This window comes from Nerophis lumbriciformis, linkage group LG21, assembly GCF_033978685.3.
Source record: "Nerophis lumbriciformis linkage group LG21, RoL_Nlum_v2.1, whole genome shotgun sequence".
Lineage (NCBI taxonomy): Eukaryota > Metazoa > Chordata > Actinopteri > Syngnathiformes > Syngnathidae > Nerophis > Nerophis lumbriciformis.
In genome coordinates, this window is record NC_084568.2 from 27,325,900 (window position 1) to 27,349,990 (window position 24,091).

Genomic DNA, 24,091 nt, shown 5'->3' on the forward strand with positions numbered 1-24,091 from the left:
TGCTCTGCACTATTTTGAATTTTACTATGTTTGTGATTGCACATTTGCGTACATTTTGGGACAGAGTTGTTAGAACGCTGGTTTTTAATATATTATTAAAGTTTGACTGACCTATCTGACTGTTTTTTTGACATTCCCTTTAGCGCAGCGTAGGCGCGGCTTATAGTTCGGGGCGGCTTATAGGTGGACAAAGTTTTGAAATATGCCATTCATTGAAGGTGCGGCTAATAACCCGGGGCGGCTTATAGTGCGGAAAATACGGTAATTGTTTCGTCGAATAAATTGATAAAAACACACCGACATTACTTATTTTCTTACATTTTCAACTGTTTAAGACATCGCATAATTAACCCTAATCAGTATAAACAACATGGGCGCAGCCATTTTGGAAGCGTGCGTCAAAGGTTAACCGACAACGAGGATAGCAGAGTTGTTCCGAGATTTTCCGGGAGATACACGAGTTGCATCAGGGTCTCGGAGCACGTCAGGTGTTTGGCAAATATAGGTCAGGCAGCTCTTAAAATGCCGAGTAAGGAACAAATCAAAAAAAGAAAACACGAACAATTACAGGCTGTTGGGAAAAAATTTAGCAAGTTACACAACTTCTTTCGGTAGGTTAATTTCATAGTTTAAATGGAGTGCTAAATTAGTCGATCGTTTGCCCTCAAAACTCAGCAGTTCTAGACCTGTCAATGTTCTTCATGTGCTGTATCGTGAATGTTTATTTTGATTCATGGCTGTCAACGACCACATGTGCAACATGTGGATTTGTTTACTTTTTTGTAAACGTTGAACATAAGTCGCTGATGTAAACGATAATGGAACGAAAATTGCATGCCGTTTTAAAATATTCGTTTATACACAACTTTACTAAAGTTTACTACAAGTTAGACTATCATATAGCGTATGACCTATTTCAATTTATTGACATTTGATTATTTGTATATCATATACTTGTGTGTGTGTGTGTGTGTGTGTGTGTGTGTGTGTGTGTGTGTGTGTGTGTGTGTGTGTGTGTGTGTGTGTGTGTGTGTGTGTGTGTACACTTGCCTTGACGTTAAAAAGTTAGAATTCGAGGCCTATGCTATTATTTGTTAATTTGAAATGAATGCCTTTTTAATTTAGATGAGCATGACGAAAAACAGATTTTGTCCGTCTCCGGGCGGGCAGTTCACGCTCCAGTTAATGTCTGCTGCTAGACGAATGTCACCATGCAGCAACTAAATTTGTGGTCTATTTGCTACAGTAGACACTCCTAATTTTAGGTAGGCAAATTATAGTCAAGATTTTCTCTCAGTCATTATATTATACAGGTGAAATTTACAAAATTATGATATCGTATACAAGTCCATTCATGTCAGCAATTAACTTTGAATGTGAAACTAGTATGTGATACTAACTCATTAAATGCAATGTGAGGTATGCCAAGCCTTAATTATCATTTTGATGATCTTGGCTTACACTTTTGAAACCCCACATTTTAAGATTTTCAATTCAAGGTTTTCATAAACTGTAAGCCACAATCATCAAATTGATAACCAATAAAGACTTGACATAACTCACTTTGCATGTAATAAGTTAATATCGAATGTTACTAAATGTTACATCCTTTTGTAATTTCCACATTATTTATTTTGTTAAATTCTGCAGAAGAATATTTATCTATTACGTTTATTAATGCATTTTTTAAGTACCTTTTTTTCTTCTATGTGACCTCACTGTAGGCTTGGTTGCAAAGGTCATGTTACCAAAATGTTGAAAGAGACATATTGGACCAAATATACCAAAAAAAATCTGTTTGGAGCCGCAAAAAATTAAAAGCCTTATATAAGTGTTATAATGAAAGCAACACACGATGTGTCTATATTAGCTATATTAGCCTACTACAAAAATGACTGTGTCGCAGGCTGATGCAAACCTGCGTTGACAGAAATATTGAAATGTAATATTTTATCTACACATTTTTACAACATTGGAAAACATTAGTAAAATGGAGGTTTCTCAGAGGGTGAGATAACTCCTGGAAATTACTGGCATTGAATGGCCAAAGGTATAGATGTGTGTGTGTGTCCAAGTTAAAGGAAATGTCAGGCTGTCTTGTTTTAATGGATTTAGTACAATTTTCGCAAGCTGGGTAACGTTTGCTGTGGTCTGGAACAACATGGCACACAAACAACTATCAGAAATGCAGCCAATATTACATACAGATAATGTGTCATGAGACATGTAAATATAAATCAAATACACAAGACAGGAAATTAAATGAGCTCAAATATACCTACAAACAAGGCATAATGATGCAATATGTACATACAGCCAGCCTAAATAGCATGTTAGCATCGATTAACTTTCAGTCATGCAGTGACCAAAAATGCCTGATTAGCACTCCACACAAGTCAGTAACATCAACAAAGCTCACCTTTGTGCATTAACGCACAATATAGAAACTTTTTGGGCCAAAATGAGAAAACTGGAGTGGCATAAAACACATATTTCTGTGGCAGGGTCGTAGAAAGTTGTACATGTAAACAAACTACAGTGAGTCCGCCAAAATTAGTAGGACAAAACGGCGCTCGCCAAATACTCATCAGTGAAGCATATTTATTATAAACAGTGGGATTTCTAACAATTAGGAAGGTTTGTGTCATGAACAGAAAACATTAAAACAAAAAATATATTTTTCCCCTCATCTTTTTCCATTTTCGTAAATTTTTTAAAAAGCTCCAAGGAACCACTAGGGCAGCGCTAAATGCAGCTCTAGAGCCGCGGATTGCCGACCACCGCTCTAACTACACAAAATTGATGCTAATCCACCCTTTTTTCTAAATAAATATCAATAAAAAGGAACCTAATCGTTAAACATAATCGAAAGTGAAATCCGAACCGAAAATATCAATTCCCAACACTAGCCACAAGTAGGTCAAGATGCGCCCACCTGTGGGTATTGATGGACGGCAAAACTTGAGACATTCCGCCGTGTTTACTTTATCACGTGATTAGGGTTGGCCCGATATCAAAAATTTTGGTGATGAAGCCAAAATGTATTTCGATACTCTTTAAAATGAAAGGGACCATAAAATGTTTTTGTTGCCGTGGGGGCGAAGATTAGTTATTTAGAAGTAGCTAAAAAAAAAACTTTGACAGATGTTTGTCGCTGGCTAGCTATGTTTTAAACCGCTAAACGCAGAGCGGCGCTTCAGATCCACCTTTATCATTAGATTTGAAGTCAAAACACGTTCATTCTCCTTTTTCTTTCTATACAATGCAAGTGGCCTCTGCATGTGTTGACTGGCGACATGTGTCTCGGCACACCTCGGGCACATGAAGAAAAAAAAAGTACTGGTATTTTTCACCTGCACTATACCTTTTTTTTTTTTTTAAACTCATTAGTACCGCAGTTGGCCCTGCGATGAGATGGCGACTTGTCCAGGGTGTACGCCGCCTTCCGCCCAAATGCGACTGGGATCGGCTCCAGCACCTCCCGCGACCCCGAGAGGGACAAGCGGTAGGAAATGGATGTATGGATGGATGGATAGCAACCGCAGTACTTTATTGGTACAGGTTTACCGAACAACCCTACACGTGATTATGCGAAAGTCCACGCTATTTTGCTACACCGAGTCTCAACAGAACGGTGGTGCCGTTCTGTGGCGGCAACGTTTTGCTGCCGTTCCGCATCCTGTGGAAACAGTATCTAAGTATTCAAGGCCTTGTGCAAGTAAACTCTGAAAGATTACTGCAAACACAATTATTGCTGCATTAATATTATTGAAAGCCAGATTGATATCATGAGGACCATATGTGGGCCGCGGACCGCCAGTTGATTGACAATGGCAACAATGCAGCTACCGTTATTTTCTTGTAGAAATCATGAGGTAGATAAACAACACAAACACCAATTAAAAACATTTGGCCATCGAGAAACAACGAACTGAACTAGAATTGCTCAGTTTTTCGACTCCCTTAATGTTGTATTGGGAAAGAAATGACCGGTTTGACAACAAAACACGACCATTGTGGTCTAGTGGATTTTAGCAAATATAAACCGGGGCTAAATGAATGGCTGTAAATGAATATAGTTATTCTCTAAAACACAAAGTAAGTTTTAAGACATCACTACACAAGCCAACCATTATTCCGTTCATTTATTGGGTTGCCTCGGTGCTAGCTAACATTAGCATCATAGCCACCCAGGGCTGTCCAAAATCAAAGGCACCACATCTCTATTGTGTCATCTCTAAGAAATATCCTTCTGACGTCTTTGTATGTTCCTTTCATGGCCAAAAGTAAAAATAAGTGATGTGTAGATACCTGTCGGGGCTGTCGATCCCGGGTCTGCTGTTACAGCAGTCGCCATTATGGTTTGACTGTCTCACAGCACAGTACCGACACTTTTTCAATCCCGTACTCCTAGGGTCGCCGCAGCATCACAGCGGCACCCAGTGGACAGAAAAGGAAGTTACATGTTTGTGATCAGTGAATTCCTTTCCATCCTTTATTGAGCCGAGACACGTACAGTATTTACATTCTAGAAATCTCATCGCACGCCATTCAAACAAAAATTGCACAGGTTAATTGTGTAACTTCTGCCATCTAGTGGTAGCACATTGAAATGTGTCTATCAGTGGCATAGAAACAAAGTTATTAAATCACTGCACACAAATGTAGCATTTTTATTTAAAATCAATTAGATGGTTTACCCTGGCTTATTTTGCACTGTTTTAAAAACCTCATTTGTAACGTTTTGTTTGTTTTGGTCTTAAGAGTTTGTATTCTTAGTCAAGTTTATAAGTCATGTTATGTCATGAGGACACTCATGGTTTACATCAACGACATAGAAACAATGTATTAAACATTATACACATAATATACATACAAATAATGATAGCACAAAGCTGTTACAACTCATTTTGCAAATAAAATATTCAGCATTTTTCTCAGACTGTGAATTGTATTTTTTTGCAGTCTCAAACTGGGCAGTACTGTAGTATGCAATTAAGCAACTAAAGCAATTTTCATAATCAGAAATACTTTATTAATCCCCGAGGGGAAATTAAGATTTTCAACACAATCCCATTCAAGATCAGACAAACATTACAGGGAGACAGAACAGGATCGCTGACGGGTCTGCCAATTTCCGGCGCACCTTACCAAAAAAATTGAGAAACAGGTAAACGTTCAGGGGCAAGGGGGTAAGAAAAAAAATTCAGTCTAAGCCTGGGCCCCTGGAGAGGGGGTCCAGACTGAAGCAAAGATGAAAAAACCTCATAGTCATAGCACACATAAGCATGTGTGTAAGAGGGAAACATCAAACATCAAAGAACACAAAGGACATTAAAGACAATAAAAGAGCAGAGCTGATGCAACCAGCCATTTCTACATACAGCTACAAAAGTAAAAACAACAACAACAACAAAAAACATATACACTGTGGTGGCCTCTGCGGTGTTCGACGCCATCGTCTGCTGGGGTCGGGGGAGCATGGTCAGAGACAGGAGCAGATCCAACAAAGCAACAAGAGAGCCGACTCCACCCTCGACCCCCCGCTAACTCTCGGCCAGTCCGCATGGATGAGCGAAGATGCGTCTAAGGAGACCGAGGTGTCCGATACCTGCTCATTCAGCCAAGACAGTGTGAAGCCTGTCCGCCCCGGTGCTCAGCGCCAGCTACGCAGCCCTGTCTCTTCATCCGCATCTCCTCCAGTCTCTCCAAACGGACTCCGGTGTGGCAGAGACCCAGCAGCTGGTCTCCAGGGCCAAAAGGCAGATCCAGAAGTTCACAAAAAAGCACCGCAGAAGTCACCAAAGTGCCACCCCTTGTCGCTTTTTCATAAAGAATACAATCATGTGTGCTTACGGACTGTATCCCTGCAGACTCTATTGATCTATATTGATATATAATGTAGGAACCAGAAATATTAATAACGGAAAGAAACAACCCTTTTGTGCGAATGAGTGTGAATGAGTGTAAATAGGGGAAGGTTTTTTGGGTTGGTGCACTAATTGTAAGTGTATCTTGTGTTTTTTATGTTGATTTAATAAAAAAAAGATAAAATAAAAAACTTTTTTTATTTTTTTATTTTTTTATTTCTTGTGTGGCCCGGTACCAATCGATCCACGGACCGGTACCGGGCCGCGGCCCGGTGGTTGAGGACCACTGCTACAGAGCACAGTTATTAAACTCAATGACCGGGAGCCAGATTTGGCCTGCCACATCATTTAGTGTGGCTCGTGGGACTATTGAAATATTATGTGTCAATATTAAGTACTTTATCGTTTCTGACTAAATGTATTCTTTCTTTCCGTTTTAACAGAAAAATGTATTACATGCAACTGCATATATTTAAGACTTTGATATTATTTAATAACAAAACAAATACACAATCATACATTTCAAACATTTTGTTAGTTAAAATATAATAAACATCTGCTTGACTTAGGATTTTAATGCAAGTAATCTAACAAATTGTACACTGTAAAATGACAATAGATTTTATGGAAAAAAAACAACCTGTAAGGTCAGTTGCCAGAATAAAATAAAAAAATAAAAACTTCAGTACCGTTTTTCATTTACAATAATGTGCTGTAAAAACCACCATAAACTACAGTAAAACTGTGGTGACTGAGCTACAAGTTTTTTACTGAAAAGTCTAGATTTTTTTTTTTACAGTGCATGTAAAGAAAATTAACAATCAAACACATAGTGTGATAATATCATGGGGTGAATCCCTACGCATTTTTATTCATAAATTATTCACGGATATAAACGCCCGTTTGAGGGTAGCCATAATTGCAATGTGGCTGGCTCTCAGTAAAAAATTAGTTCAACATCCCTGCTTGACAGTAATGAAAATATAGTAAAAATACTGATGTATTTCTCTTTTGGTATTGTGTTTTTATTCAGAATATATTCTATATATTACACATATTTCAATATGTGTAATATCTATCTCTCCCTTAGAGATAGGGTGAGAAGCTCTGTCATCCGGGAGGAGCTCAAAGTAAAGCCGCTGCTCCTCCACATTGAGAGGAGCCAGATGAGGTGGTTCTGGTCAGGATGCCACCCGAACGCCTCCCAAGGAAGGTGTTTAGGGCAAGTCCCACCGGTAAGAGGCCACGGGGAAGACCCAGGACACGTTGGGAAGACATCATAAAATGTCTCCCGGCTGGCATGGGAACGCCTTGGGATGCCCAAGGGAGGAGCTGGACGAAGTGGCTGGGGGAAGTCTGGGCTTCCTTGCTTGGGCTGCTGCCCCCGCGACCCGACCTCAGATAAGCGGAGGAAAATGGATGGATGGATATTTCAATATTTTCATTCAGTTAAAAGCATTATGAAAAAATCTGAGTTCTGGTTTTGCATTTAAAATATATATTTTTAATTGTTGTTGACAAACAAAAATGACAGAAGGCAACAAAGGAAAAAAAACATTTTAAAAACTTTATTACACACAATATTTTATGTGATCTTGCAAGATTGAATGAATCAACCAAATGCATTTGAATCTAAATATAAAAATAGCAGTCTTTAAAAAATAGTAAAGTGACACAGATATCAGAGTGGTTAATAAAAGGAAACATGGAATAATTAAAAACATGTTTAGTACGGAACACATGTGTATGACTTCATGTAGAGATATTAATATTACTGGCAGTAGATGAGGCACAAATTTGTTCCACGTGTTAAAAAGTGGGATTTGTGCAAGATGAATACTTTCCATTCAGTGATTGCAAGTGTTAGCTGCTGGTAGCTAGTAAACATTTAAATAGGACACCTTTTCTTCTTCTTCTGGTTGGAGACCTTGGTTGCCTTGGTGATGGCATCCATGACAAAGTTGGTGACGCACTTTGGCAGCTCTGGGGAAGCCATACGGCAACAGCTGCGGGCAACTGGAGAGGACTTCTTCTTTGATGAACACACCCTGATAGACATTTCCTCAACCTATACAATAAAAAAATGGATAACAAGTCTAAAAATGTGGAGGTTTAACACACAAATAATTTACATTTTAAACGTAACAACTTCACCTCACCTTTTGAAAGAAACAAGTGCTGTGGTTTTGTGGCGATAGGGCGCAGCATTCGTCCAGAATGTTCTTGACGTGAAAGTCATTAGGCAACCTAAAAGATCGTCAGATCGTCAACATTCTTGAACTTGCTCAAAACAAACATTTATTCATTTATCGTACAGACCTCTAAGGCTGATGCATTTTCATTGGAAGTCACAGAACTACGTATATTCATCTGTTCCATTGTCTAGCTGTGCCCATCATAAAAACTAAAGAACATTTTAACATTAACTGTCATAATCTCTCATCCATCCATCCATCCTTTTTCTACCGCTTGTCCCATTGTCTCTAGACAATTATTATTAGTTACTTATATATTTTTTTTATTTCCTGTCTAGCGCTCTTAATCTTGTCTCTATTTCCTGTTCCGTTTGTCACTGCTCCTTCTGTCTAAACACTAGCTCCTTCACCTGTCCCTGACTGGTGAATAGTTTTCCCTATGCTTCCTGTGCACTATTTTGGTTGTGTCATTAAGTAAATTTTTAGCTGCACTTTGCCTGTCGTCTCTGCATCCTGGGGCCATGGCCAACACAACTGTTGAAACAAAACATGACACTTAACTGGTATACAAGTGTAGAAAGAAGTTAACGGCTGTTAATATTAGCATGCAAAAACAAACAAAAATTTCAGTTTGTAATTTTAATCATAAAGGCGTACTACAAACACTGCAAAACTTTACTCGATAACCCGATAACTTTTTGATTTACAGTATGTTGCTAACTAACTGACTGACAGACGCCGGCGAACACATAACTTCTATGTGAAGTTGACTATAAACTTTGCGATTTCAGCTGACTATGGGCCTGATTTACTAAAGTTTTGTGTGTACTAAAACATGTGCAAACCTAGTAGCACATGCAAAACTGATCCACTAAACGTGCAGAGTGGATTGTGTCCAAAGGGGAAGAGCACTTTTTTGGAATTTTGCCTGTCATTCACAATCCTTATGTAAGACAAAAACACGTTTTTCTTTTTTTATGCATTCTAACTAGTAAATAAATGCGATCAAAATGGAGCCTATAGGAGTTTCTCTATTCTGCCTATAAAGGGCTCTAAAAATCTCTAAACACTTTAATCAACATTTCATATGCACGCTGTAAGAATATATGTAATGTAGTAACAGGCACATTCATAACATCACAGTGACTCGATTCCTTGGAAGGATATGTGGATTTAGTTTGTTAGGCGCAATTTTTGGCAGCACATTCCCCAAGACAATAGGCCTACACAAAAACTGGAATGAATATGCGGTAAAGATTTTCATCAAAAAAAAAAAAAAAAATCCTACGGAAAATTGGGTGGACAAGAACCACTTGTACCACTACAGAATTCACTTCTATTTGTAAGCCGAGGACAAATGGACAGTTTTTGTCTCCTTACACTTTCTTGATGATCTTGCGTGTCTTACAGACTTTAGGAGCGAGCTCCTCCGGGGACAAGGTCACGTTGTATTGTGGGTCAGGAGACATTGATTGGAAACATTGGAAGCGATCGTCCACACTACCGGTGGAACAACAGCGGTGCTCAATCTTGCCGTCCTTCTTGTTGGAGCAAAACCTGTTGAGCTCACCACGCCACTGGGAGACACAAGCAGGCAGAGTAGATAACATGTACAGTACCGGTATGTTAAAAATTCATGAATAAATCAGATCCAATCAGCATTCAACTATTTGGTTAAGCATTAGCGTCTGTATCTACCTTTTGTTCAGCACACACAACAACATTCTGTTTCTTGCAGCACTGCTTGAATCCCTTCTCTACGCGGTTTATCATCTTAGCCTGCCGAGCTAGCATCTCATAGCCGGTGCCTGGCAGGCACTTGAGGCTGTACAAAGGCCGCAGCTTCTGGTTACGACACAACCATTCCACGTTATCCTCGCTGGGTCGACCGGGGGGAAAGTTGATGTCACTTTTCTGGGACTCTTGTCTTCCTCTGCTTTCACTGACACTGTGCTCAGTCACTGATGTCCTGTTGAGCAGAAGTCAAGCAAAAACACAACTATATATTAAACAGCCTACATTTCGGCTAAACTTGTAATAATCATCATTACCATGGTATGACGAGTGCAATCTCAACATTTTGTCCCAACCCTAGTAGTAAAGTAATGTTTTCATTATTTGTTAGTTTATCTGGTAAGTGCTAAGCATGTACCCACTACAGCAGTTTCACTTTTGGCTAAAAAGCTATGAGTTAGAACATGGATGCCCAAAGGTTTTGCCAAAGTGAAAATGTGCCAACAGGCCCAAAACAGTGATTTTAAGTGAGTTTAGCCTAGGAGGGCCTAGGGCTAGGCCAGGCGTGGGCAATTATTTTGACTCGAGGGCCAAATTTAGAGACAAAAGTGTGTCTCGGGGGCAGTATATCTGATTTTTAGGATCACTAATACAAAACCTCACAATAATGTCTGATTGAATGCTAAAAACGTTATGACAGACCGCCTTAAAAAACGGAAGGGAATTTTACGTTTTTTTACTGAAAGACACCCAGAATGTACATGAAAATAAACAATATGGGATTTACAATATTAACTATGAACGATAAAACACTGAATATTGACAACATATGAACGTTACACCCCCTCTTGATTGACATATTTTACAATCAAGCGAAACGCAACAAAAATGCAACAAACAGCAAAATATGAAAGCAAAGGGTAAAAAAATACCCCACCTACAATCTGATATAACACTAAGCTTTAGAACTTTGCTATAAAAATGTCCTTCCGCAACTGTCCCTGACACCCGCATATCAGGCTGGCCGCTTTGGAAACACTCTGTGGAAACAAACCCCACCCACACTGCTTGGTGCCTCATCTGAGCTGTTGTGACGTAGATGACCATAGTAACTAGTATATCATGCAAAAAGCGCAGATTCCAACCATAGAAATACTTTGTATAGTTCAAGACTTACAGTAATTTGAAAACATCACCGCACATCATAATGGTAGCTACAGTTTCGATCTTAAAGATCTAAAAAAATTATTTGGGAATGTCTAGCGAGCCAGATTGAAAAGCTCAACGGCCCTTAAGTTGCTCAGGTCTGGGCTAGGCAATAAATTGATATCAATATATCACGATAGACGCCAAAACAATATCAATTAAAATATGTTCGATAAAAAGTTTGATACTTTTTTTTTCTTCGTCAGAAGAAACAGGAAGTTGCAAAGCAAGGTTGGTTTCATGAACAAAAGGCACTCGCTCCCCGGTAACCGAGCAATGCAGGAAGTGATCACTGATCATTGGCATACTTGCCAACCCTCCCGAATTTTCCGGGAGACTCCCGAATTTCAGTGCCTCTCCCGAAAATCTCCCGGGACAACCATTCTCACGAATTTCTCACGATTTCCAGCCGGACAACAATATTGGGGGCGTGCCTTAAAGGCGGACCTGAGTGAGCCTGTCGTCACGTCCGCTTTTCTTCCATATAAACAGCGTGCCGGCCCAGTCACGTTATAACATCTACGGCTTTTGGAGAGTGACAACTGCACACACAACAAGAAGCAGACGAAGCAGAAGAACGAAGAAGAGACAGTCATGGCGACGACGAGTAAGAAGAAGAAGTACGCTTGCAAGTTCCAAAATGATTGGAAACAAGAATTTCAGTTCATCGAGGACAGCTGGACAGGGAAGGGGTATGCTGCCTGCAAATTTTGTAGATCAGACTTCTCCATTGAACACGGTGGCCGAATAGATATAGTCACTCATGAACGGTCAGAGAAGCACAAGGCGGCGGCAATGCAGCACCGGTCACAGCCCAGTATTATTGGCCACCTTGCTAAATGAATACCCGAGGGTGTAACATATGCCGAGACAAAGATGGCTATGCTGATAGCTGCAAGCAACATACCGTTCTCATTTGCGGATGTTTTCAACAAATCCGTGAAGGATATGTTCCCGGATTCAAAGATAGCTCGCCAGTACTCAAATGGCAGAACAAAGGCTACTGTGTTATTTTTTTTTTAAAGTAAGCAGCAAGTACAGTACAGTTAGTAGAACAACTGTGTTTTCATTACTGTGTACTGTACAATATATATATATATATATATATATATATATATATATATATATATATATTTATTGTATTTTTGTTTTTTGTTTTTTTTGTTTGTTTGATTGATATTAATTGCAAAGTTCAGCTGTTTTTTCAGTGGGGCCCTGGCTCCACTGCAAGCATGAATTAATAAAGTCAAGTCAAGTCATATACAAACCCCGTTTTCATATGAGTTGGGAAATTGTGTTAGATGTAAATATAAACTGAATACAATGACTTGCAAATCATTTTCAACCCATATTCAGTTGAATATGCTACAAAGACAACATATTTGATGTTCAAATTGATAAACATTTTTTTTTTGTTGCAAATAATCATTAACTTTAGAATTTGGTGCCAGCAACACGTGACAAAGAAGTTGGGAAAGGTGGCAATAAATACTGATAAAGTTGAGGAATGCTCATCAAACACTTATTTGGAACATCCCACAGGTGAACAGGCAAATTGGGAACAGGTGGGTGCCATGATTGGGTATACAAGTAGATTCCATGAAATGCTCAGTCATTCACAAACAAGGAAGGGGCGAGTGTCACCACTTTGTCAACAAATGCGTGAGCAAATTGTTGAACAGTTTAAGAAAAACCTTTCTCAACCAGCTATTGTAAGGAATTTAGGGATTTCACCATCTACGGTGCGTAATATCATCAAAGGGTTCAGAGAATCTGGAGAAATCACTGCACGTAAGCAGTTAAGCCCGTGACCTTTGATACCTCAGGCTGTACTGCATCAACAAGTGACATCAGTGTGTAAAGGATATCACCACATGGGCTCAAGAACACTTCAGAAACCCACTGTCAGTAACTACAGTTGGTCGCTACATCTGTAAGTGCAAGTTAAAACTCTCCTATGTAAGGCAAAAACCGTTTATCAACAACACCCAGGAACGCCGTCGGCTTCGCTGGGCCTGAGCTCATCAAAGATGGACTGATACAAAGTGGAAAAGTGTTCTGTGGTCTGACGAGTCCACATTTCAAATTTTTTTTGGAAACTTTGGACGTCGTGTCCTCCGGACCAAAGAGGAAAAGAACCATCCAGACTGTTATCGACGCAAAGTTCAGAAGCCGGCATCTTTGATGGTATGGGGGTGTATTAGTGGCCAAGGCATGGGTAACTTACGCATCTGTGAAGGTGCCATTAATGCTGAAAGGTACATACAGGTTTTGGAGCAACATATGTTGCCATCCAAGCAACGTTACCATGGACGCCCCTGCTTATTTCAGCAAGACAATGCCAAGCCACATCAACGTGGCTTCATCGTAAAAGAGTGCGGGTACTAGACTGGCATGCCTGTAGTCCAGACCTGTCTCCCATTGAAAATGTGTGGAGCATTATGAAGCCTAAAATACCACAACGGAGACCCCCCGGACTGTTGAACAACTTAAGCTGTACATCAAGCAAGAATGGGAAAGAAATCCACCTGAGAAGCTTAAAAAATGTGTCTCCTTGCAGTTCCCAAACGTTTGCTGAGTGTTGTTAAAAAGGAAAGGCCATGTAACACAGTGGTGAACATGCCCTTTCCAAACTACTTTTGCACGTGTTGCAGCCATGAAATTCTAAGTTGATTATTATTTGCAAAAAAATATAAAGTTTATGAGTTTGAACATCAATTATCTTGTCTTTGTAGTGCATTCAATTGAATATGGGTTGAAAAGGATATGCAAATCATTGTATTCCGTTTATTTTTACATCTAACACAATTTCCCAACTCACATGGAAATGGGGTTTGTATAAGAAATACTTGAATTTCAGTGAATTCTAGCTATAAATATACTCCTCCCACCTTAACCCCGCCCCACTCACCCCCGACCCAGCCCACTTCAAACCCCCCTCTCCAATCTCCCGAATTCGGAGGTCTCAAGGTTGGCAAGTATGATCATTGGGAGTGACACGCTAACAGCCAATCAGGCAACAGCATCAACTATCACGTTTGGTTGAGCCATCTTGTTGTCTCCTGGTTGATTCTTTGCATGGAGTGAGAAGAGAAAGTAAAAATTAGTGCTGCAGAGAGATAAAAACACGAAAAGTCCCCTTACAGTATGACAGTTTTTTTTACTTTTAAAAACGGACTGTAGACAGACAAATGTGGTCTGTAAATCATGCAAGGCGCTCATCCCCACCAAGACCAGCAATAACACCCCACCTTAGTCGCCACGCTCACCCTTGACTTCCTGGCACTAAACCCGCAGAAAATAATTCTTCTCAGATCTCTCTAGGTTTATATTTTCACCCTTTGCACTATTGTGCATGTATTCTTTTTTTTCACCTTAATTATAAGAGGTTACTGTTAAGTGTTGAATGTGATTTTAGAATTTCTGCTTTGATAGCTGAGGGGATTATAATCAGAGGAAGGTTATATTTTAAATAAAAAATACATTTATATTAAATGTATTTTTCTACTAGTCCTTATTTTTGATAGGATATAAAAATATAAATAATTAATCAAATGACCAATGTAAAACTCTTGGGATGATCATAATACAGTTTTCAGCCATATTGCCACCATATGTGAAAGAGGTGAAAACGGTCACATTCGATAGATGACCCATAGACCCCCAGAGACGCTGAGCATCCAGTTGATGGGAAAATACCCAGCATTTATCAAATGACTGTCTAGTTTCACTTCAGTCAAACGACCCACTCTATTATTCCCCACTGAAGACTTTGGGCGCTGAGCTTTAGCTGTGACGCTACGACAATGAATGAAAACAAAAGTTGAATGCGTTGTAGCACATATTTAGTCAATGAAACAACAGTAAACACTACAGTACATATTGGTTTTTTTTAATTTTAGGGGAAGTTGAGCTTTACTGTCACAGTAAATTCCATTTCTGGATCTGAGATTATCACACATTTACAGTGGTATCACAAAAAAGTCACAGGAAAAGCAAAACTGGTTTGTTCACAGACTCATTAATGCATTTTCTAACACCCCGAGTGACATTACACGCAATGATGGTTTGAACATTTTTGTTGACTTTTGAGGCAAAGATTTTGTAAACTTCAGTTCAACTCCACAATGTAGTGAAGCTAGGGGTGTAACGGTACGTGTATTTGTATTGAACCGTTTCGGTACGGGGGTTTCGGTTCGGTTCGGAGGTGTATCGAACGAGTTTCCACACGAACATATAAAGTAGCTGCCTAAGCTAAAGTCTTAACAAGCTGCTTCGCTTCTTCTGCCTCTGTATCTGTCAGTACTCTACACAGCACCCAGCATTGTCCCACCCACACAACCATCTGCTTGGTTACACACGAGCGGTAACAGCCAATCAGCAGTGCGTATTCAGAGCGGTAACAGCCAATCAGCAGTGCGTATTCAAAGCGCACGTAGTCAGTGTTTCTGCGGTGGGGTTAGCAGATAGGTGTTTAGCAGGTAAGCATCAGGCTGCGGACTCTCCCCAAATTATAATAAACACCTCCCAGTCAACTACGAATAACATCATTATGAGTCGTTGACGTTCTAGAAACAAACGGCAGCTCAGCTCGCTCGCAGTCCTGGCTTGAGGTGAAGGCTAATTAGCTTTTAGCGTAACGTTAGCTCATTTTGCGGTGTGTGTGTGTGTGTGTGTGTGTGTTACGGACAGCAAAGCCCTGTCTGTCTGTTATTTCATTTTACCTTTTTCGGTGTTGATTGAGCTGTGTTGAAGCAGGAAAAAAGGACATTATGTTAAATGAAGAGTTTCTGTCTCTGATAGTTGATATAATAATGTAACTGCATCATTAAGCCTACATGAACTCCATGGTGTTCAGGGATGAATAGTCTCTCCTATTGTTATTGTACTATTTTTTCAGCTATAGTTACATTAATCATTAGTAATGGAGCAGCCTAGTTTTGAATGGCAGGGTCTCTGCTATCACATGTTGATACAAATATAACATTTACATAATAAAAATCAACTACAGGCTTCCCAAATGCTGCAATAAATTAAGCATGATGAATTGACTTGAAACTGTTTAATGTTGCACTTTTTATATGTACCGGTAGTTAATCTGAGCAACAACTTGAGGCAGTTTAATATTGGTTAACGTGGGCAGAATTATTATAGTGTTCCCAATGTTAAAAGGATAAAGCCATTGTTTACAAATTTGGTAAATAAATAACCAAAAAATTTATATTTTGTTGTTTTCTTACTGTACCGAAAATTAACCGAACCGCGACCTCTAAACCGAGGTACGTACCGAACCGAAATGTTTGTGCACCGTTACACCCCTAAGTGAAGCAAAGTGAGTTATATTTATATAGCGCTTTTCTCTAGAGACTCAAAGCGCTTTACATAGAAAAACACATTTAATGGGTTTCCCCTTAATGTAAATGAATGTGGCGCGCCGCCACCATTTTCATTACCGACCACACCTTGAAAATAAGGATTTTTTAAAAACTTGAAAACAAAGCAAAGTAATACTAGAAAATGTGGCCCCCAAAATAAATCACACAAAGTCCGACGCTATTTTTAACTTTTATTACCAATCGAATGATAAACGGCACCTTTTCAAAAGGTTTTACCTCAAATGCAAACACTTTCGTCCTTGCACTTCCTTCCTCGTTCTCCGCCAATCACCTTTCAGGCACGAACAGTGTGTTTGGAAACATGGGAAAAACTGACATAAAATCCAAGCCCCACGAACATAAAAATTAACACCCGCTGGTCGTAACAGTATGAATTGATAAATATAGCCTATTATTTGCGCACTATTGACAAGTAATGTACAGAAAACTCGACCACCGAAAAAAGACTTATTACCAAAAACTGCGCCACAGAAGCCGGAGTAAACAAAAGGCACGCCATTGTCTAGCGTTGTCAGCATGTCTGCAATGTGGACGTGATTTCAATACATCCTAGTATACCCGTAGACAGCAATCTACAAAATGTGCAAATATTAAGACGACAGTGGCGGCTTTTAAAGAGAGAAAGTCCAACTGGAGCAACAGCGTGAAGCAAGTGTGATGTCACGCTCGCTTCAGCTCGCCTTTTGTCAGGGACTTTGTGGGACAGAAGTAGAGTCTATAAACACGAGTACATTTTAAAATAATGCCAGAAAAAAATGCAAGATTTGTTGCTAGTTGTTTTTAATTAAAAAAAAACCTAGCTACTTGAAAGAAATCTTAACAAAGTACCTTGTACAATAAGCAGCAACAATTGAAGATATGGCAAAAGGATAAAAACATATGTAAACACTAATTAATAATAACATATGATTTTAAATGTATGTATGCATTTTTTTAGGCTTTTTAAAGAAATAATAATAGCAAATTTAGCAAATTACTCAATGACGTAATGGTGACCACGCCCATAACCACGCCCCCACTGCCACAGGTATCATGGCAGTCTTGGGGAAACCCTGCATTATCTACATCAGTGGTTCTCAAATGGGGGTACGCATACCCCTGGGGGTACTTGAAGGTATGCCAAGGGGTACGTGAGATTTTTTTAAAATGTCTGTCAAAAAGAACTGTGAAAAGAAATGCAACAATGCAATATTCAGTGTTGACAGCTAGATTTTTTGTGGACATGTTCCATAAATATTGATGTTGAAGATCTCTTTTTTTGTGAAGAAATGTTCAGAATTAAGTTCATGAATCCAGATGGATCTCTATTACAATCCCCAAAGAGGGCACTTTAAGTTGATGATTACTTCTATGTGTAGAAATCTTTATTTATAATTGAATCACTTGTTTATTTTTCAACAAGTTTTTAGTTATTTTTATATCTTTTTTTTCCAAATAGTTCAAGAAAGACCACAACAAATGAGCAATACTTTGCACTGTTATACAATTTAATAAATCAGAAACTGATGACATCGTGCTGTATTGTACTTCTTTATCTCTTTTTTCAACCAAAAATGCTTTGCTCTGATTAGGGGGTACTTGAATTAAAAAAATTGTTCACAGTGGGTACATCACTGAAAAAAGGTTGAGAACCACTGATCTACATTATATATTTAAGCTACATTTATAGCAGTGTGGGTGGCACTGGGAGCAGGTGGTTAAACTGTCTTGCCCAAAGACACAAAGGCAGTGACTAGGATGGCGGAAGCGGGCATTGAACCTGCAACCCTCAAGTTGCTGGCACGGTCGCGCTACGAACCGAGGCACGTTGGATCCAAGTTGGATCTTTGTTTGACTTCTGATACCCTCTGTATACTGCCAAAACAACAAGCGCACCAAAAACATTGAGATACTTTGAATAGTTTAAAATATGTTTTTTTTTTAATACTACATTATAACCTGTTTGAATTAAAAACCCTCATATTGGCTGACTCACATCAACATAAGTGGCTGTCAATATAAGCGGTTGACGGCATAAGCAAAACTAGCCAATGTTGTCCAAAAACAAGAAAGACAAAATAATAGGGGTGTGGGAAAAATCGATTTGAATTCGTATCGCGATTCTTACGTTGTGTGATTCAGAATCGATTCTCATTTTTAAAAAATCGATTTTTTTTTTTTTTAATTAATCAATCCAACAAAAAAATACACAGCAATACCATAACAATGCAATCCAATTCCAAAACCAAACCCAACCCAGCAACACTCAGAACTGCAATAAACAGAGCAATTGAGAGGAGACACAAACACGACACAGAATAAACCAAAAGTAGTGAAACAAAAATGATTATCAACAACAGTATCAATATTAGTTACAATTTCAACATAGCAGTGATTAAAAATCCCTCATTGACATTATCATTAGACATTTATAAAAATAAAAAAAATGAACAATAGTGTCACAGTGGCTTACACTTGCATCGCATCTCATAAGCTTGACAACACACTGTGTCCAATATTTTCACAAAGATAAAATAAGTCATATTTTTGGTTCATTTAATAGTTAAAACAAATTTACATTATTGCAATCAGTTGATAAAACAATGTCCTTTACAATTATAAAAGCTTTTTACAAGAATCTACTACTCTGCTTGCATGTCAGCAGACTAGGGTAGATCGTGCTGAAATCCTATGTATTGAATGAATAGAGAATCCTTTTGAATCGGGAAAAAAATCGTTTTTGAATCGAGAATCGTGTTGAAATGAAAAAAAAAACGATTTTGAATCGAATCGTGACCCCAAGAATCAATATTGAATCGAATCGTGGGACACCCAAAGATTCACAGCCCTACAAAATAACCTTCGGTCCTATGCCAAGGTTTTAAAGATAAGTGGCACTTTCTTTACTGCTTCCCCTCCTACTTTGCTTCCTTTTTCATTGCTTTTGACATAACCATAAATTGGCTTTTGCAAAAACACATAAGCGGTAATGATGAAGTTAACGATACAACACATGTTGACATAAACCGACCGATTTTTCATGAGGATTACCGCTTTGTGTCAGAATTTTTATGTCAACAAAAGTGGTCGACCAGGACTTGACTGAAGCCTTGCTTGGCCACTAATTAATCGTGGCGGCCAGCCGCCTCAAAGCAGGGCGGTCCTGAGCGAGGGCGATAGGACTTGAGTCCACATAAACGTAACCGACTGAAGCAAGTTAACCGCGCTGACTTTTCCTTTCTTACCTGTGACAAGTGTTTCTGTCAAAGCTGAAGTCGACCGTAAAGGGAAGCGGGTCCACAGGCAACGCCTCTGTTGGCTCGTAGCTCGGATCCTCAACGTCGCTTTGGAAGCAGTTGAGTCTCTTGCTGCCCGTTTGTCTGCAGCAGTGATAATGTCGATCCTTCACGGATGAGTCCTCCGTGCAAAATTGTTCCAAGGAGAGCTCCCACTGGGGAACAGAGGTCATATATTAACAGAATTGAAAGTCAGGATGTGTGCAGAGTAAGAGGAGGTCACATGCTGGGTGGATAGATGTGCAAACATTTTGGAAGAAAAAAACCACATCCAATTAAAAACAACTCCTTTGTGCAAGGCAGATTGTTGTTTCACTGTGCTGGACATGCCCAGGCCTGTATGCTATGCTATGTCTGCCTGGGTGCTGCATGAAAGCTTCATTCATAACATGCAAGTACCATCAAGTTGAGAAGGATCTGTTTTGGGTCTAAAAACATGACAAAAGTAGCTTTAACAACAGGAACTAAGGTATGAAAGATGTAATATATTTAGTACTGTATGACCATGCTACCATTTTTAGTAGAGCACAGGACTTTCACTAATCCAGACCTGTGAACATATTTGCACCCATGGACGTAATTTGGGGGGCAATGTCCCCTGCACTTTTTAAAAAGGCAGTTTTCGTCCCGTGCACCTTTTAATGTCCAAAAATAAGGTAACGTATTGAATGGAGACAAGTCAAACACTTGTGCCAAGTGGAAAACCGCCGCTCAGGCTAAACCTTGTCCCTTCATACTAGTGTTTCTTAACCATAGGGCCTTACCATTGTTAAGCACATTGTTGGCCCGCCAAAAAATATCTGTTTCTCAGCTGTGGTCTGTCTGGGCCGCATGTTTTACAGACAGTCTTCAAGCCGCTTTCTGACCGTCTCGTCAGGATTTTCTGTTTTGTGGGCGGTCTTTTTTACGTTCCTCCACTTCGACTGCGTCTTCTCCCCGTCAGACATGTCATTGTTTTTAGCACTTCTATATAGAGTCTACTGACATTTATGTGTTCGAACTATACGCTACTTTGTATTAGAAATGGAAACAGCAGAGGATGAGCAAGTCTGTCCCACAACAAGATGATAGAGAAAAAGAAGGAGCCTATTGACTACAGCATGGAACTACAATGGCGGACTCGCACAAAGTTCTCTAGGTAAATCTCTACCATACATGGATATATCTGCTGAGGTCACACGTCACAAATTGGACAAATTCAAGGAAGGCAATATATATATTTTTTTAAGAAATCTCTCTGCTAAACCTCCATTGGTGTTATTGATTTAAAGCAAGCAGCAGCTGATCAACAACATAAGAGGGAGTTGTGATTATTCACAAAATATAGATATTTGTGCTAAAAAATATTTTAAAATGGTTCCTGTGTTGTTTAACTGGTGAGGGAAATCATAAACTTTTTCAAACACTGCTTTTGTAATATTACAGGTGTAGTTATGATATCAGACCTGGAAGAGAGCAGGTTATAGGAGTGGATGGGTCTTCGGGAAATTTTTCTTTTTAAATGTATGCGCCACCTCGACACCGTTGAGAAGCAAAAATAGCTTGCAAAATGTCAATGAACGACAAGATGCTTTGTATGAAATTTAATAACAAACCTGATCGCCCTGTCAGACGCACAGATTACAGATAGGTTTATACTGGCAACTGATATCCAACGGTTAGCATGCGCAAATCATAAAGTCAAGAGTTCAATTATGTGAGTTTGAGTCCCGTTGACATCAGAAATGAATTCATATTACAGATTACGCACAGTCATTTCCTTAATTGTTAATTTTGTTTAATTAAATGCCTTGCAGAAAACAAGTAGTAATTATAGAAATTGTGCCATTCTAGTTTATCATAATTAACACCTCAGCATAATATATCTATGAATGTTTTCAGTCATCTAGGTCATTGTAATCTCAGGGCATTCAATCGATCGAAACTGGACTGGTTGGTTTGTTTTAGAAAACATTTTGCCACTCCTCCGAGTAGGCTTCATCAGTTCATGCTCATAGACATAAGATTACATCTGACCAATCTAAGTCTAGGACTAGATCGGACCAATCTAAGTCTATGAGCATGAACTGATGAAGCCTAATGAGCCAGTCGCTAGACTAGATCTGACCAATCCATGAGCATGAACTGATAGAATAGTAGTATACTTTTAAAGATGTCTTTTGTTTAGGTTTGAGACAAATATTAAAATTATTTCACATAAAAGGAAAAAAACATACACCAAATCCTTCCTGTAATAAATCCATTTGTGCCCCCTCACACACTTCTGAAATGTTAAAGTTAAAGTACCAATGATTGTCACACACACACTAGGTGTGGTGAAATTTGTCCTCTGCATTTGACCCATCCCCTTGTTCACCCCCTGGGAGGTGATGGGAGCAGTGAGCAGCAGCGGTGGCCGCGCTCGGGAATCATTTTTTGGTGATTCAACCCCTAATTCCAACCCTTGATGCCGAGTGCCAAGCAGGGAGGTAATGGGTCCCATTTTTATAGTCTTTGGTATGACTCAGCCAGGGTTTGAACTCACGACCTACAAATCTCCGAGTGGACACTAACCACAAGGCCACTGAGCAGGTCAATGCAAAATGTCATCTCTGTTTGCACCATACATGTCTTTGTCTATCTGTTAATGGTTAATGGCCGTTAACCAAGTACCATTGTGGTTCTTTGAGGTGAACTCTTTCATTGAGTCCACAGTGACATAGAACAGTGAAAAAAATTGGCAGCCCGCAAAGTTGTTGTTTAGTCTCAACTAGCTTGCTGTCTAAAGAAAGAACATGACGTCAATTTATAACAATGGCATGGAAACAGGTGTTCAGAACATTCAGACTATGCCATTCCCTATTTGCAAACTTTTTGATTTACGAACTTTTAGATTGAGCAAAATGTGCCTCTGTGTGCAAACCATGTCTCTGTGTACAAGCACATTCATTTTGTATGCTGCCAGCAAATAAAAAGCAGGGCGTGACATTTTAGTAAGGAGGCAGAGCCCTCCATGTCACTTGTTGCACATTGCAGAACACACTACTAGTCACTCACTACTCAGTGCTTTAGACTGTGTGCCTTTTTCTGTGTTTTTTTGCTTTCTGACAAGTTTTGTCCATTTTGCCAACTCAATATGAGTCCCAAAAACTCAGACTAGCATGGAAAGGAGGGAATCGCTGTAGAGTTAAAAACAAATTAAAATACTATTTGTGAGTGGTACATTAATGGCGCTAACAAGTATGGAAGAATTGACGAAGCAGGCTTCGCCCTACAGCAAGTTTTAATTGTGATGAGACCGGATTTTTCTGGAAAAAATGTCAGAGCAGACTTATTTCACAGCGGAGGAAAAGACTACCTCTCCCTCAGCAGCACAAGAGTACAAACACAAACCCCCTGCCTACTTCTTCTCTCTCCCTGTCTCTTTAACTCCTTGCCGATGTTAATGTGGGTGGATTTTACTTTTTTTAAATTATTATTATTGTAGCAATATGGTTGTTAAAGTTAAAAATGTTTGTGAGGGCACCAATATGACTTCTGTGTGTGTGCGGAGCAGTGCATAGAGCACGGTTCAGCTTGTTAATAAAGAGAAAGTTAATCTAATACCCCCTTGTTAAGTTTGTCTGTACAGCACTTAATATTGTGTTCAAAGTGTACAAACCTTCACTAAAATATGGACGTTTATCAAGGCTTGAACCCATTATTCTTATTTACATTGTTTCTTATTGAGAAATCTGCCCCAATATACACACTTTTCAATTTACAATCCCTGTTTAGAACCAATTAAGTTCGTAAGTGAAGGTACCGCTGTATATGAATAATAAAGGTAAATATCCAAATATGAGACGATCATTCTCCCTAAAAAAAAAGTCTAGCTCTACCAATTTATACATGCAAACTAACAAGTGGTGCCAAACGACTTCCCATGTGAGACAGAGCTTTTCTCCTGTCACCCGCACCAGTGACCTTGCAATAAGTGTGTCAAAGTGTGGTAATTTAAAAAGCTATGATGCAAATTTTAAGATAATAATTAGAAACATCTTGACTTTGTGTTAAAAATCATGTCTTGATAAGTGGGGGGCCATCTTATACTCAGGGTCGTCTTATACCCAAGTCGACAGCTGGGAGAACTCACCGCCTGCGTGACGCAGCACAATGTCACATCACTTCCCCACGTCTGGTTGCCTTTGCAGCATGTGCTAAACCATGACTCTGCGTTGTTGACAGCATTTGCCCTCCGACGCTGCTGGCCAAATCCCGATCTGGGAAAGAATGAGTTGGGGTAGCGAGGACGGAGATCTCCATTGAGACACAGGGCTTCCAGATTGTTGGCCGTGGGTCGACCAAGTGGGAACTGAACGTGATAGTCCAGCACAGGGGGTTGAGAACGGGGACCAAAATCTGGGCGACCTAGGATTGGAGGCAAGGAAAGAAGC

General features: G+C 39.4%; 2 protein-coding genes across 5 annotated transcripts in view; both read right to left on the bottom strand.

Moving 5' to 3' along the window:
• LOC133620899 (phosphatidylinositol 4-phosphate 5-kinase type-1 alpha-like) overlaps positions 1-4,532 on the bottom strand; it is a 112,893-nt gene extending 108,361 nt beyond the window's left edge. For 3 of the 4 annotated variants that reach the window (XR_009817583.2, XR_009817584.2, XR_009817582.2), the window contains exon 1: positions 4,312-4,458. Coding sequence is in view for 1 of the 4 variants with exons in the window: in XM_061982531.2 (XP_061838515.1) it covers positions 4,312-4,357 (46 nt within the window). In the remaining 3 variants the exon portion in view is untranslated. Of the gene's footprint in view, positions 1-4,311; positions 4,459-4,516 lie in introns of those variants that run through there. The other variant, XM_061982531.2, reaches the window with a different exon arrangement.
• A 2,819-nt stretch (positions 4,533-7,351) lies between these two features.
• Positions 7,352-24,091, bottom strand: part of ecm1b (extracellular matrix protein 1b) — a 33,849-nt gene continuing 17,109 nt past the window's right edge. The window contains exons 6-11 of the mRNA XM_061982530.2: positions 23,791-24,065; positions 19,626-19,831; positions 9,764-10,034; positions 9,446-9,642; positions 8,030-8,117; positions 7,352-7,938 (exon numbers count right to left, since the gene is read on the bottom strand). Coding sequence (XP_061838514.1) covers positions 7,759-7,938; positions 8,030-8,117; positions 9,446-9,642; positions 9,764-10,034; positions 19,626-19,831; positions 23,791-24,065 — 1,217 coding nt within the window. The 3' untranslated portion in view covers positions 7,352-7,758. The remainder of the gene's footprint in view (positions 7,939-8,029; positions 8,118-9,445; positions 9,643-9,763; positions 10,035-19,625; positions 19,832-23,790; positions 24,066-24,091) is intronic.